Raw genomic sequence first — 16,134 nt, 5'->3', positions numbered from 1 at the left:
TTCCTCCTCCACCCAGGATTTGTACAGTGTTAACCCGAAGCGCTTGTGCAGGACAGACCCAGGCTCAGGCTCCGGCCCGTGCAAGGGCCGACTAGGCCGCTGCTTCTATGAGGAGAAGCAAGCCCGCCATCGCCGCCCCCATCATCATCATCATCATCAGCAGCAGCAGCAGCAGCAGCAACAACAACAACAGCAGCAGCAGCAGGTCGGCGCCTTCACTGAGGACTATGCAGTGAGCGTTCAGTACACGCTGACCGACGAGGCCCTGCGCGACTCCGACCTGGGGCAACGCATCCCCATCATCCCCGAGGACACGGGCTGTCACTCAGCCACCGCCACCACCGCCTTGGAAGAAGAGCAGGAGGACTGCGAGGCCACCCGGCTTTGCGGCCCCGGCCTCTTCTCCCCCTCGCTTCTCGCCGGCAGCTCGTCTGAGGAGAGGAGGGACCCCCAGAGCCAGAGCCAGACCCCCGCCGATAGTCAACCAGCAACCACCCCAACACGAGCAGGAGGCCGGCTTCCGAAACCTCCGCCCCGGCTTCCCAGAGGCAGAGGTGAAGAGGAGAGGAGCTTTGCAGGTGAGGGGCTCCGGGGGAAACACGGGAGAGCTGCCCCTTCCCTGGGGACTCCCGGCAAATTTAAGTGCCAAAATCCGCTTCAAGTAAACCACCCACCTCCCCGCTTCAGCTCCCCCCCCCCCCCCCCCACCCCCCCCCCCATCACTGCATTGAAGCATCAGCTTAGACTGTGGCCTCAAAGGCTTGAAGTCGAAGTCTTCTGGCTTGAGGCGAGAGCACTGGCTGCTGACTGAGCCGGGCTGACAAGTACGTACACTGTGTACTGACACACACCCTGGTTGTCAATTGAGCTGGGCTGACGATCAGAACACTGGTGGTGCCATAATTGGCCCCAAAAAGATTATTTCACAAGCCTTGAGCATGCTTTTCCTTGCCAATCAATCTCCTCCAGAGCGAACACCTTCCACGGAGCTGCATCGAAACGTTTGGCTTCAGTCGCGATTTAGAAATCCGTCCTCAGTACCCCTTTCTAACACGAGGTGGCTGTAGGCATCTGCAAAATACTATATATTCTTTCCTCGGTTAATGTTGCAGGAAAAAAGCCCTTGCGTTGAATTTAAGCAGAATAAAGCGATGACTTAAACGCCTGACTTTAAGAAGCTTACCGCTCGATGGTCAAATCTGCTCAGGAGATTTGCTTAATAGGGATTGACAATGTGGTTTGCCGTGAGCTGATTTTAAATGGGAATGAGAGAGTAAACCCAGAACAATACTTTCATTTCATAATCATAATAATAACGGTAACCTAACCCTAACCCTTGCATTTGATATAGTGGGTTTCAAGCCTCAAAAAAAAACAGCTTCGCAACATTCACGATGGTGCAGGTTCATTAGCAATGATGTAATAATAATCCTTGCATTTGATATAGCGCCTTATCACGTCTTCGAGACGCCTCAAAGATCTTCACGGCGATAAGTGAATTGACGGCAGATTTGTGTGCGAAACGTGGCAGCCAATTGCGCACCGCAGTGTCCCACAAACAGTCGTGGACTGATTGACCAAATTATTTTTTTAATTAATTAATTAATTAATTAATTAATTTGACGGGATTATTAAGGTTGCAAAGGGCAATTTTTTTACCCAGAGAGTAATTAATGGCTGGAACGAGAGTTGCGGAAACCAGAAACCTGAGACTCGTTTAAAACAAAACAGCTCAGTGCTGTGAGGTCGGGCAGGTATTTTGGAATTTTGGAATAAAATGAACCAAAGGGACCTCCTGTTTGTCCCTCGCCCCCTCCGCTCCACCACCGGCAGCCGTGCTTTCAGCCGCTATGCCCCAAAGCTCTGGAATCCCCTCCCCCAAACCCTCCGCCTTGCCCCACTCCCTCCCCACTTTCAAATCCCACCGAAAGACCTTCCTTTTCCAATCGTGCTTACGGTCATCTCCCCCCTTCCCTCTCCCCCCTGGCTCGGGGTCAGACTCCGCCACTGTTAAACGCTCCAGGACGCTACCCCACATGACGGGCACCGTATAAAGTTGTTGTTGTTCATCCAAACCGATCTTGTGAGTTGCCCTGCGCTAGAAAGCGTAACATTTCTTGCTCATTGATCTCTTTCCCTTTCCTTTCCCAGGGCCTGGTCCATCCCATATCCTGGAAACAAATTGTCCCAACGAGCAGAACGTCTGAAATTCTTTTTTTTAATCGCGCGCGTGTAAATATATATATATATAATACGGAGATACGGGAAGCTGTCAATCAAGACTCCAAACTCAGTCCTCAAAGGGATTGCATTAGTTTTGACAAAACACACACAGAAGTGGTAACGGGGAGAGAGAGAGAGAGAGAGAGAGAGGGTGGGGTGGGTGGAGGGAGGGGAAAAAAACCAAATCTCAAACACTTCGTCTTAAACGAGCCAGTTTGTGCATTTTTTTTCTTCCCTTTTGGAAGGGCTTGGGTTGAGTTGGGTTGAGTTGGGTTGGGGTTGGGTTGGAGATCAGGTTCTGCTGTCATTTATATCCAGCTGCCCTGCTTCACAAGGCAACCAGACCAGCGTTCTCAAAGAACTACACCAACATTTCGACTGAGGGATTCTCTTCCTATTTTTTTCAGGGAGAGAGGGGCGGGCGGGCGGGTGGGTTGGGGGTTGAGGGGGAGATCAAAAAAAGCCTTCCACAAGCTCAGGGTTACGGTTGCCTTAGTAAGCCAGCGACGGGAAATGGAATAGGGAACAAGACACTGGAGGAGAGAGGGAGGGAAGAATAGGGTCTGTGGGGGTGGGGTGGGGGGGGGTGGTTGGGCGGGGGGGAGAGAGATAGAGAAACAACAGGGAGAGGGTAAAGAGAAGACGGAAAGGACGCTGATAACACTCTGTTACTGAACGAGTGCCTCTTCGCCTTGGAAACGCTGACTTTACTGCTCCGGGGGACTCTCCCGCTCGTGAAGGTCGCTATGTAAACGCAAGTTGTTGTTGTTGTCGTCGTCGTCGTTGACCTGCTTCCAGCAACTGGCGAGAGCCACAGAGCAAGAGCACCACAGCAGGAGTCAAAACGTATCAAACGTCCCGTGCATCGAAGGCCACCTCCTGATGGACAGCTGTGCGTACGGATCGATGACAGACGACTCGCCACACACAGCGCGCAAATGTCGGGCAGCGAAGGCACTATATGTTTTAACGTTTGTAGCACTTAAGAAAGAAACAAAAAGGAGGGGCACGGGATTTTTTTTCGCAAAAAGAGGACAAGGATTCTCTCCCACCCTCCCACACCTCCTCCCTCCCCACCCCCCACCCCTCCCACCCCCTACCCGTCACCACCATTTTCTTTCCCTAACATTTTGAAAAGCCTAGCGATCGATCGTCGAACGTGTATATTCTGTACATATATAGCGGTACATTTCATTTATGGAAATATGTTCTCAGAATATTTATTTACTAATATATTTATCTTAAGCCATGTCTTATGTGGAGAGAGAGAAAGAGAGAGCGAGAGAGTATGTGCGGATGGTATAAAATAATCTTTGAGAATCACTAGAGTAAGACTTTGTAAATACATGATAATTGTACACAAAGATTAAATATTCTCTGACCAAAAACTGATTTTAAATTTTTAGTACTATACAGTTTTGTAACAAAAAATGTAAAAAAATGTCTGTGAAAAATACAGTTTTATCAAGTAAAGCTTTTTACCGACTCTCTTTCTTGCCATTGCCGTGAATTTTAACTGCTCGTGAGTTCCCGTGGGAGCATTTCTGAGGTTGCTCATTCTGTTTTTTTTTGGTTTCGACACCTGCAGAAACCCATCGCCGTGTTTTAAGGGTATCCAATCGACCAACCCAGGGTGGTAATACCCCCTCCCCCCAAATAATTTGGTCATTCAATCCATGACTGTTTGTGGGACACTGCTGTGCGGAATTGGCTGCCCAGTTTCGGCCACAAAATACCCAGTCGCTCCGCTTTTCAATATGTTCTGTGAAGAGCTTTGAGATGTCGCGATAAGTCTATAATTAATGTAAGGATTATTATTATTACTTTTTATTATAAAATAGGCTGTTGGGGAGCTGACCCGCTGGGTCAAACGACTTTTAACCGTTCTATGCGGTCCCTCAAGCTTCCCAAGTCCAAATTGGCGGCTGCACAAAATACCGAATAAATACAAAACATTAAGTTCCAGATGTTTTGTGTTGGCTGTCCAGGCGTATTAACCAAATGGGTAGGTAATCTTATAAATTCATCTGCAGCCATTTTAATGCTGAGAAGAGAGAGAGAGAGAGAGACGCTGAACGTGTACCCTTAATGTCCCAACAGCAAGAGATTTATTGAAGTCCTTAGTTCCGTAAACTGCACATGGCAGGCAGTGTGTAATGCTTAACAGTTTGCAGTTGTCACCTGGCGTACTCCAGGCTGTGTTTGTGTGCGCATCGATTGTGTATCGCGAATACCAATGAACAAGGACTCTTTAAAAAGAGTGGGGAACATCTGGAAGGCGGAGATAGAGTCACAGAGGGCCCTCTCGCCTCGCTTCTCTCTTGCTTGAAGCTTCAAGGGCCTGTTTACATAAAGGGCCTGTTTCACTGCGGGTGTTTAAACTGTCTGTCAGACTTTACGCGCATTTGCATGTCAAATCCCCATTAGCTTTGAAGAGCAAATCTCATTGTCAGCAGCAACCGTTTTACATGTTAAAGAGTTTCTCGTCAAGTTTTAACATTCTCCTTTGGATTTTGTTTTGGGAATATTTCTCTCTCTCACCAAACACTCCCTTGCGAGACTAGCACCATAGATTTGTTACCAGCGTTGGCAGGACAAATAAGGTTATTTCCCTGGGACAGATCTTGGCTTAACGATCGTAATGTGTCCAAGGACGTTAGCTCAGTTCCTTCTTTCCCCGCCTCGGGAACAAGAGGATGCTAATTGCTTCAAACGCTTTTATTGCAAAAGACAAATTGAGGTCTCCGTTCCATCATCGGTGGCTGTGTTTTCAGCCACTATGCCCCAAAACTCTGGGACACTCTTACCTCCTTCGCGCCTGAAGACCTTTTTGACCGTACCTACGATCACCTCCTCCCTCCCCCCTCCCCCCCCCACCACCACCACCACCACTGTCAAGTGCTCCAGGACGCTACCCTGCATGAGGGACGCTGTATAAATGCAAGTTGTTGTTGCAGTCTCCCAGGCCTGGGCGGGCGGGAGGTGAATTTCAGGCCCGGGATAAGGAGGTGAGGATAACAGGAGTCGGGCGGTGTGGGTGGCAGCTGAGAGTTGATCAAAATAATAATATCCCTTACATTTGGATGCGATGCCTTTAAGGTCGGGAGGACGTCTCGAAGCGTATTGCCGGATTTGCTGTAATGGTTTACGGACAAACGTGGCAGCCAATTGTGCTTAGCAAAGCCCCATGAACAGCGGTGAATGAATGAAGGATTTTATTAGACACATAAAGCACACACACACACATTTCACTTGACAGTATATTCTGTGAAGCGCTTTGGGACGTCTCGAAGGCACGATAAGGCGCTATATCAAATGCAAGGAGTATTATTATTATTCATATTATCGCTGGGTGCAAATGTGCCACTGAGTTTGCCTACAAATACAGCAGTCACTCCATTTCACGCACAAATCCTGTGAAGGGCTTTGAGACGTCTTTTGGACATGATAAGGCGCTAAATGCAAGGATTATTATTATTATTATCATCCTAAAACGGGCGGTGGGGGTGGTGGGAGAGTTCAAACAATAAGCTGACCCACTATCACTCTCCCACAATTAAATAGTGCTCTCTTTAATTCACTCTGTAGGATCTGGTACTGTTTACACTGGAGACAAACTTTTCCTCATAAACTTTATTTTTCCAGGCAAAGCATTGCTCTAATTGTCAGCAGATGATTTCTTTGATGTTGTTTTTCCCTTGACGTTGCAGTGCTGCGTGACACTGGATCTCAGAGGACAGGGTTTATCATGTAAAGACCTCAAAGAACAGAGCTTTCATAACCCCAAAACCTCAATAAAACAAAAATCCTGGAGTTTCATAACTCTTATCTGCAAGAACTACAAGGAGTTGCGGGAATCCTTACCCAGACTATGTTACAGATAGTGAGTCAGCCATTGCCAACCACAATAACACTTTTACCTTTATATATTATCTCAGAATCATAGAATCACACAGAGCACAGAAGGAGTCCATTCGGCCCATCGTGTCTGTGCCAGCTCTTTGAAAAAAGCTTTTCCGATTCGATCCCACTCCCCTGCTCTCTCCCCATAGCCCTGCAAACTTGTCCTCCCCAAATAATTATAATAATAATAATAATAATCCTTGCATTTGATACAGCGCTTTTCACGTCTTCTAGACATCTCAAATGTCACACAAAATGCTGTTAAGTGAATTAACTGTATATTTGTGGGCGAAACAATAAATAATTGGATAAATAATTATCTAATTATTATTTATTTGATAATATGCAATATATAAATATATATAAATATATATAAACCTTGCATTTGATATTGTGTTTTGTTCAAGATGTCTTGAAACAGTTCACTGGGTTTATTGTAAAGTGCAGTGACCGCATATATTGAAGCCAAACATGTCCCACAAACAGCCTTGAAGGGAATGACCATGTTTATCTGTGGGATTGGAAGCCAGGGGAAACTTCCTTCTCTTAATTTTGTCAGCCGTATGTCTAACGCATGCAAAAACCATAAATAAATAATAATGTGGTCACTCAATCCACGACTGTTTGTGGGACACAGCTGTGCGCAACTGGCTACCACGTTTCGTCCACAAAACACACGGTCAATTCACTTTACAGTATATCCTGCGAAGCGCTTTTGAGACGTCGAGAAGGCGTGATAAAGGTGCAACGTCAAATGCAAGGATTACTATTATTATAACTGTTCACCTAATTCCAGAGAGAATTAGGTGCAGGTTGTCGAGAGACAAGACTTGGGGACCACAGAGTGTGTGTGTGTGGGTTATTGCAGGAGTTTAACCAGCTAAAAAACACTCATGGGATAGCATCATATCAGAAAGATGTCCCAAAGCACCACACAGGGTTAACTGGGAGCACAAGACGGGGTTGGGGGGAAAACCATGTTTTTAAATCGGTATTTGGTTCAAATATGAATTGATGAATTAGACCAGGGGAATTATGATAAGCCACAGATTGACATTAGATGTAAAAGCATAAATATATTTCGTTGTGCAAAGTCAAAGTTAATTTGTTAATCAGAATTATTAATCTGATCACACTGATTAATAAATCTCAGTGCCACCTCCTGCTCTCTTGCTCTTCTCTCTCTCTCTCTCTCTCTCTCCCCCTCTCTCCTTGCCCCCACACACCCCCGCCCCCCACCTCCCCACCCAGCATGATAGCTAAACAATGATCAAAAACGAGCTACTAATGAAACCAGCCTTAGCTTTGAAGGAGACGTGACAGGTCGATATAAGCGGAGTTAGTTCCTGAGCTATGGCACTAGGAGGGCAGAACAGTCACTGGGAGCAGGGATTCTGGCTGCATGTGTGTGGGATATCCCTACGTACAAATTGGCTCCCATGTTTGGTCCACAAAATACATAGTCACTGCTCTTTACTGTACATCCTTGGGTCCTGTAACATAGTGATTAGAGCACTCACAAGTGAGAGGACCTGGGTTCCACTTCCAGCAGGGAGAAACGTTGGGCAAGTTTCCTTACTCCACACACCTCTGTTTACCTAACAGTAATTAGGAACTCGGTTGTTAGTCGATTGGAGGATCGCTTTTCCGTGGATAATAATAATAATAATATTAATAATAATAATAATTTGGTCGCTCAATCCACGGCTGTTTGTGGAACACTCCTGTGCGCAATTGGCTGCCGTGTTTCGCCCACAAAACATACAGTCAAGTCACTTTACAGTGTATTCCGTGAAGCACTTTGAGACGTCTCGAAGAAGTGACAAGGCGCTGTATCAAATGTAAAGATTATTATCATCCTCCCAATGTGAAAGGTGTTGTATGAATTCCAAGTCTTANTTTTTTTCTTCCCATTCGGTTTCTGTTAACCGTGGAAGCCCAAACGGTAGGTCCTAACTGGACAAACAGTGGGAAACTCACCAGACAGCTTTATCAATGGCAAGCTATACGATTTTAACCGGTTAGACTCCAGCAGTTACTCCCAACGCACACTCTGGGCTCCAAACATGGCACATGTCAGGCTCTGGGCTGACGAAAAAAGAGGTGCCAAAAAAAATGTGATCCTTAGTTGAAAGACGGAACTGTTCCGCTAATATATATCTGCCGCTGTATTGACTGGAGAAGAGTGGGACAATTCTTCCCATTAAATTGAAAAGAAAAAAATCATAATGAAATGTACTCAGATTAATGATGCATTTAAGGATTTTCTCCACACGCTATGCAAATCCCAAGGTGCATTAAATAGCTTCAAGATTTATTTGACCAGCTCAAGCCTCCACCGCTAATAACTAACCCTGGAACAAGGACCACACTCAAGAGGATGTGGAGAGAGTTTAAGACCTTTGCTTCTCTCCCAGGATTCATAAAAGGTTCGAAACCCCACCTTGTGCCCGGAGTGGAACCAACCATCCCGTAGTGCCTTTCGCATCTCAAAAGCACATCCCAGGATTTTACCGTAAAGTCCAGGGGTTATTGTTGACCAGGACACTGGGATAGGAAGAAACACCCCTCCACTTTTCGACCAGCGCCATGGGATTTTTAACGTCCAACTGACCAGACAGATGTCCTGCGAAGCCCTTTGAGGTGTTCTCTTGACGTGAAAGTTGACGTATCAAACGCAAGAATTTGTATTCGTTTTTTCTCACTGTCAATTACCAGCGGTGCATCGGAAACCCTGGAATGGAGTAGGAGAGGGAATCAATTAATATCCAACCCTCTGGAAGTTTCTTCCATCTTTGTTCAAAAACAACAATTTGCACTTACACAGCGGCCCCTCACGCAGGACAGGACAGCGTCCCAGAGCACAACACCGGGCCTGGGGGAGGTGACCGTATGCGCGGTCGAAGAGGAAGGTCTTCAGGCGAGATCTGAAAATGGGGGTGGGGGAGGGGGTGTTGGGGTGGGGAAGGCGGAGGGGTTCGGGGAGAGTATTCCAGAGTTTCGGGGCATAGTGGCTAAAAGCACGGCCACCGATGGTGGAACAGAGGAGGGCACGAGGGACGAGCAGGAGGCCGGAGATGGTCGAGCGGAGTCAGCGGGTAGTGGGTTGGGGAATAAGCAGGTCGGAGAGGTAGGGAGGTGCCAGCGCATGAATTGATTTGAAAACCAGTGTGAGAGGATCTCGAAATCGAATCTTAACGGCCATATATGGCTTGAAAGGAGGACGAGGTGAGGGTTTAAGTTTCTCTGGTCGAATGACCCCCTACGCTGGGATTATTAGAAACAAACGTGGAATTGTGTAGATCTAAGGAGCTCGAAAAGCAACTGGAACCCGTGATTAAAATCTCCCACCAAGTGTATCATTTTCCGCTTGACTCCAGCTTAATGACGAGCAAAGAACGGTGGAAACTGAGCCAATGCAGCCCCAGATTAATATGATTAGCCGATGCTGTGTGGATAGAGTCAACAGAATTAAATTGACCACACACACAGCGAGCATTAAACCACTTTCAGATTCACTTTTTGAGCCCAATTTAAGAGTCACCTGACCCCCCCCCACACCCTATTTTGTAACATATCTTATCCTTTCTTGGAATCTTTTCAAACTTGGATGTCAAACGACCGACTAGTGGTTATCCTCCTTGGGAGGGGGTTGGGGGTGGTGGTGGGTGGGGGTGGGGGGGAGTTAAATGGGTTTCTCCTCGGAGCCGAAACCCATCCAAAGTGACACGTTTGGTAACGGAGTGTGGGCATCGAGCCCAGCCCTCTGCGGTGGTCTCGGAAGTCCGGTTTCTGAGCCAAGCGGGTGTGGCAGTATTCCAGGGCAACAATGACGACAGCACAACACAGCCATGAAGTGAATGGCAACGACTACATTTCATCTGGTGGGGGTTCATCTGTAGGCCAGGACGCCTGGAGAGAGAACCAGCCCCACCCCCCGTCTCTTTTCGAACAGTGCTGTGGGATCTTTGACGTCCACCTGAACAGGCACAGATAGGGAGCTGGGTTTAGCTTCTCGCAACAGAAGAGTATTATCAGTCGGTACATTTTTCAGGACCAGTACGGAGTCACGGCGGTAGGTGAGTGAGGAACCTTGACAATGTCTTCACGGCGTGTAAGACTGGAGCACAGCTGCCCCTCAGTGGATGTTGAGGTGAGAGCATTTGATGTAGAATGAAGCGATTCCCATCACAGTGACCAAGGCCGTTTGACACTGCAAAAGGCACAGTACTGCAGATCATAGGATCATAGAATCACACAGCACAGAAGGAGGCCATTCGGCTCTTTGTAAAGAGCTATCCAAATCAATCCCACTCACCCACTCTCGCCCCATAGCCCTGATCAAGCCCACTCCCCCGCTCTCTCCCCATAGCCCTGATCAAGCCCACTCCCCTGCTCTCTCCCCATAGCCCTGATCAAGCCCACTCCCCTGCTCTCTCCCCCTAGCCCTGATCAAGCCCACTCCCCTGCTCTCTCCCCATAGCCCTGATCAAGCCCACTCCCCTGCTCTCTCCCCATAGCCCTGATCAACCCCACTCCCCCGCTCTCTCCTTCATAGCCCTAATCAACCCCACTCCCCCGCTCTCTCTCCCATAGCCCTGCAAACTTGTCCTCCCCAAATAATTACCTACTTCTCTCTTAAACGTTGTTACCGAATCGTCTTCCGCCAGCCTTTCAGGCAACGCATTCCAGATCCCAACAACTCGCTGCGTGAAAAAGTTTCTCCTCACCCCGCCCCTCTGTTCCTTTTAACAACTATTTTAAACCGGTGTCCTCGAGTTACCGACCCACCCGCCAAGTGGAAAGTGCTGGAAATCTGAAATAAAAACAGAAGTGGCTGGAAACACGAAGCAGGTCAGGCAGCATCTATGGAGAGAGGAAAGCAAGTTAATGCTTTGTGTCGTTCGTCGGAACTCAAAACTCCTGCGTCCTATCAACAAGGCTTTTCGTTCTCACTGTCTGCAAAATATACTGTTTTTACGTAGCATTACATAGCGTAATGCACCACAAAAGCAGGTCACCTCCCTAACTAGTCTGTGCTGCTGGTTATATTCTACGCAAGCCTCCATTATTCCTATTGCCCTTTCCCATGCCCCTCTTTTGTGTGTCATCCTTGGCTCAGTCAGTAGCACTGTACCCTCCGCGTCAGAAGGTTGTGGGTTCAAGCCCCACTTTGGGACTTGGAACTCATTCAGTTTAAACTGACACCCCAGGGCAATGCTGGGGAGTGTGTATGGGGGGGTGGGGGTTGTATTGTCAGAGACGCTGTCCTTCCAATGAGACGTTAAACCAAGCTCCGGTCTGCCTGTTCAGGTGGATGTTAAAGATCTCTTGGCACTAGTCTAAAAGAGAAGGGAGTTTATCTCTTCCGGGGTCAACAAATTCCCCCACCCCCACCACCAAATAAAATTGAATGTTTTTTTCGTGGCTGTTTGTGGGACATTGCTGTGTTCACCTACGAAACACACAGTCACTACACTTTACAGTATTTCCTGTGAAGTGCTTTGTGACGTCCTCCCGATATGAAAGGCGCTGTACCAAATGTAAGAATTATTATTGTTATTATTCTTCACTTTTCCAACCTTAGGCTTTTGAGTGAGAGCATCAGAAAGATATTACTGGCCTTGTATGAAAACCAAGGAAAGAGACCAGGATTGCTCTGGATTTAAGGTGTGAGGGAAGGGTCAGGAAGTTGGGTTTGTTTCCTTTAGAAAAGAGGAGACTTTGAGGTGAGATGATTGACATGATTCTCACCCGCAGGGCATCAGATCAGGAAGAAAAACATCGGAATAGAAGCTGGCACTTGGAGCAAGAGGGAATCATTTTTATTTTTTTAAAAAAAACTTACATTTGGCACAGGGTCTTTCATGTCAGGAGGACGTCCCAAAGCGCTTCACAGGATTTACTGTCAAATGAAGTGACTGTCCAGCAACTTGGGACGTCCTCCCGACGTGAAAGGCCCTACACGCGTGTAAATTGTCGCTGTTTGTGGCGAATTAGAGACGAAGCGGATGAAACACTGAGACAGCGACAGGCTCGTTTGACCCAATAGGCTTTGGCTGTCTCTTAAAACATTTGAGTCAAAGGAGTCGAGGAACAAAACACCATCGGTGTTCGAGTCCAACGTCCTCTTCCCTGCCTCCAACCTGCATTCTCACACGTCTCCGCTAGGTGTCACCATCTGCCTGTGAATTTGTCGGCACATCCAACAGCAAGATTGGAACTTGATTAAAAGCAAAGGGGTCAAATTATTGCGTCCGTATTAACACGGTGATTGTCAGTGAAGTCACCCACTGCCGCGTTTCGCCCAATGAAATACACAGTCACTCCACTTTACGTTACGTTCTGTGAAGCGCTTTGAGGCGTCCCGACAACGTGCGTTTGTGGAGTCCTGTAGCTCAGTGGTTAGAGCACTCGCTTTATAAGTGAGAGACCTGAGTTCAATCCCAGGCAGAGGGCGAAACCTTGGGCAAGTTTCCTTACTCCACACAGAGCCTAATAATAATCCCTTCAAAACCAACAACAATAATAAATTGGTCATTTTCAATCTACGACTGTTTGTGGGACATTGCTGTGCGCAATTGGCTGCCGCGTTCGCCCACAAATATACAGTCAATTCACTGTACAGTGTGTTCTGTGAAGCGCTTTGGGACGTCCTCCCGACGTGAAAAGCGCTATATCAAATGCAAGGATTATTATATTCTCTTTGACCGAGCCTTCAGCTCCCCTATCGACTCTCTTCCCCCTCCTCGCTCCCTCCCTTCTCTCCCCTCACCCTGACCATTTCCCCCCTCCTCGCTCCCTCCCTTCCCTCCCCTCACCCTGACCATTTCCCCCCAATGCTCGGGTCATGACCCAACTGTGCAGCGCCTTGGGACGTCCTCCCGACGTGAAAGGCGCTTTATAAATGGAATGTTGTTGTGTTGTTGTTGTGCTAAGGCGCTGTATCAAATGCAAGGATTGTTATTCATTTATTATAGTCCAGTTTACTCCAAACTGATTGACTGCGTTCACTGAACTATTCCCGAAATAAGTATCAGTTATTTGTACCAATTTGTTCTTTGCTTCACGTCCATTAAATAATAATAATAATAATAATAATAATAATAATAATAATCCTTGCATTTGATATAGCGCTTTTCACGTCATAATAAGAGTAACCTCTCGATAACGGGTCACTCTGAGAGAAAAAGTGCTCGGAGTGACAAGTTATCAGTAGAGGCGAGTTACACACATGTACAGATACATCAATTAATAGGTCTGGGATATTGATAGCACGATGACTTAAGTGGAAGTGACTAGTTAAGCCAGGATTGAGCTATCAGGAGTTTACCGTAATAATAATCCTTGCATTCGATACAGTGCCTTTCATGTCCTGTGAAGGTTCTTTGAGGCGTCCTTCCAGAGTGAAGGGCCCTGAATCCAACGCAACAGTTATTACATATTATTATATATTATTATCGTTGTGAATGCATTGCAGTATATCGCTTCGAGATGTCTCGACGACGTGGTAAGGCGCTGCATTAGAAGGGAGGATTCTTCTCATTATTATTACAGCATAATTACAGATATCACTGATATTTCAACCGCAGCCTATTTAGCCCATCAGTTAACAGCTCAGAGCGAACGTTGACTGAAAAGTGCTGTGGTGGAGTCTGGCTTTGACAAGGAGGAAAGGTTAATAGGGTAAGGTGTACAGCAGTCAATCCTGCTGAGTGGAAGCTAAGACTTAGCATCGCTCGATTAATCAGGAATTAGTCAAGCCGCCTGCCTAAGGCTGATAATTTATCCAACTTTAAATATTTAAATTCATCGTTGGGAAGAAACGGCCATCATTTCCTAGAAACACTGCAGGCCTCAGACAGTGCGGTAATCACACACAGCAAACCCATGGGTTTACATTTTGAGGCAGATGATTTGCACTGTGATTTACATATATCGAGTCCCTTTCATGACGATATGATGGCCTGAGTAATTTTTTTTGGCGGGCGTGGTGTGGAAGCTGAGGAGGGGAGAAGAAAAGTGTCTGAAAGCACGGGCTTCGAAGGGCTTATTACCCCCGGAAAAGCGATCCGCCAATCGACCAACAACCGGGTTCCTACTTATTGCTGGGTAGACAGTGGCGTGTGTGTGTGGAGTAAAGAAACTTGCCCAAGGTTTCGTCCTGCCCGGGAATCGAACCCAGGTCTCTCGCTTGCGAGGCGAGTATTCTAACCACTGAGCTACAGGACTCCTACCATTTGACCACTTTCAACAACACTCTGACTCCCCACCCCTGCTTTACATGAGCAGATAGAGTCCAGAGCGGGACATGGTGTGTGACTAGACACCAGCTGTCATCCAGCAATCCCAGGGCTACAACTTAAGCTACTCGTTGCTTGCACGCACACATTCCGGGAAACTTTCACACTTGTAATATAAAACTGTCTTTAAAATGTTATATTCCTCTCAGGAGTTTCGTACAGCGTTATTCAATAATACTAAGAATGCTTCCAATTGTTACAGCACCTACAATATCAACGCGACTTAAAGGGAGTTGCTCTCAAGTGTAGTGACTGTGCATTTGTAGGCAACTGCAGCACGCAAGTTGGGCGAAGCACGGACAGCCATGAGATGAAAGACCAATTTATTTCAAGCATATGCTGGCCAGACACCAGGACAAACTCACTTCGCTTCTTAAATAACATCGAGGTTTCTCTTACGATCCACTTGACAGGTTTATTGCCTCGTCCGTAGGTACATGTTACATCACAGCACTCATTAAGCACAGTCACAAGAAGTGTGAAGGGAGAACCTTGGTGGGAATGTTATCGCTCAGACAATTTGTTGGGATGTTGGAAAGTCCTGCCCAGTGAGGTGGTAGAGGTAGAGCCCATTGTGGGTTTCAAGAGGAGAGTAGACAGGTATTTAAAGGGTAAGAGGGTTGAAGGGATATGAGGAGAGAGAAGGGCAGTGGGATTGAATGAACGCCTTGCTCTGAAGACCTCACCTGGATGGCCTCCTTATGTGCTGTATATTTCTATGATAATAATAAGGTAATTATCCCTTAACCAAAAAAAATTGGTCGCTCAGTCCACGGCTGTTTGTGGGACGCTGCTGTGCGCAATTGGCTGCAGCGTTTCGCCCACAAATATACAGTCAGTTCACTTTACAGAATTATCCTGTGAAGCGTTTTGAGACGTCTTGAAGACGTGATAAGGCGCTATATCAAATGCAGTGACTATTGTTATTGATTCCCCAGAAGTATCAGAAGTATCATCTCAACGTGGGGTTTGAACCTGCAAGGTTTCGGTTCGGGGGCGAGAGAGTTACCAAATGCGAAGAGACTTGGTTTGTTGTAATCCAATCTTTGGCCACAATCTCAGGCCAGGAAAGCCTTGGATTTGATGTGCGGTCCTTGCTGAGTTAGCCAAGGTAAAGGTACAGGGAACTATATTTAGGTTCAACTACAAGCTGCGGAGTCCTCTGGCGTAGTGGTTAGAGCACTCGCCTCGCAAGTGAGAGGACCTGGGTTCGATTCCCGGGCGGGGCGAAACCTTAGATAAGCTTCTTTACTCCACCCGCCTCAGTTTACCTAGTAGTAAGTAGGAACCTGGTCATTAGTCAATTGGCGGATTACTCCCAAAAAATCAGTCACTCAATCTACAACTGTTTGTGGGACACTGCTGTCTGCAATCAGCTGCTGGGTTTTGCCCACAAAATACACAATCAATCCACCTTACAATATATTCTGTGAAGCACTTTGAGACGTCTCAACAAACTGATCAGGCGCTATATCAAATCGAACGCAAGGATTATTATTAGTATTGAGTTTGTCGAGACGTCTCAAAGCTTCGCAGGATAGTCTGTAAGGCGGTTCTGACTGTGTGTTTTGTGGGTGAAACACAGGCAGCCACTTTAAGTTGAAGAACGTGAAGGTTTAAGGCTTAAATTGGAATTTCTCAAAGATTAGTATGATTATTAAATTATATTTCTCAAAGGGAAGGAAGGTGAATGGGAATCTGGGGG

General features: G+C 46.8%; 1 protein-coding gene across 1 annotated transcript in view; it reads left to right on the top strand.

Annotated features, from left to right (window-relative positions):
• The window catches only part of znrf3 (zinc and ring finger 3), a 76,769-nt gene extending 74,410 nt beyond the window's left edge, over positions 1-2,359 (top strand). The window contains exons 9-10 of the mRNA XM_042337346.1: positions 164-578; positions 2,152-2,359. Of these exons, the coding sequence (XP_042193280.1) occupies positions 164-578; positions 2,152-2,207 (471 nt within the window). The 3' untranslated portion in view covers positions 2,208-2,359. The remainder of the gene's footprint in view (positions 1-163; positions 579-2,151) is intronic.
• The last annotated feature ends 13,775 nt before the right edge of the window (positions 2,360-16,134 follow it).

This window comes from Callorhinchus milii, unplaced genomic scaffold (assembly GCF_018977255.1).
Source record: "Callorhinchus milii isolate IMCB2004 unplaced genomic scaffold, IMCB_Cmil_1.0 Scaffold8, whole genome shotgun sequence".
NCBI lineage: Eukaryota > Metazoa > Chordata > Chondrichthyes > Chimaeriformes > Callorhinchidae > Callorhinchus > Callorhinchus milii.
The sequence above is the reverse complement of the archived record's forward strand: the minus strand, read 5'-3'. Positions and strand labels throughout refer to the sequence as shown.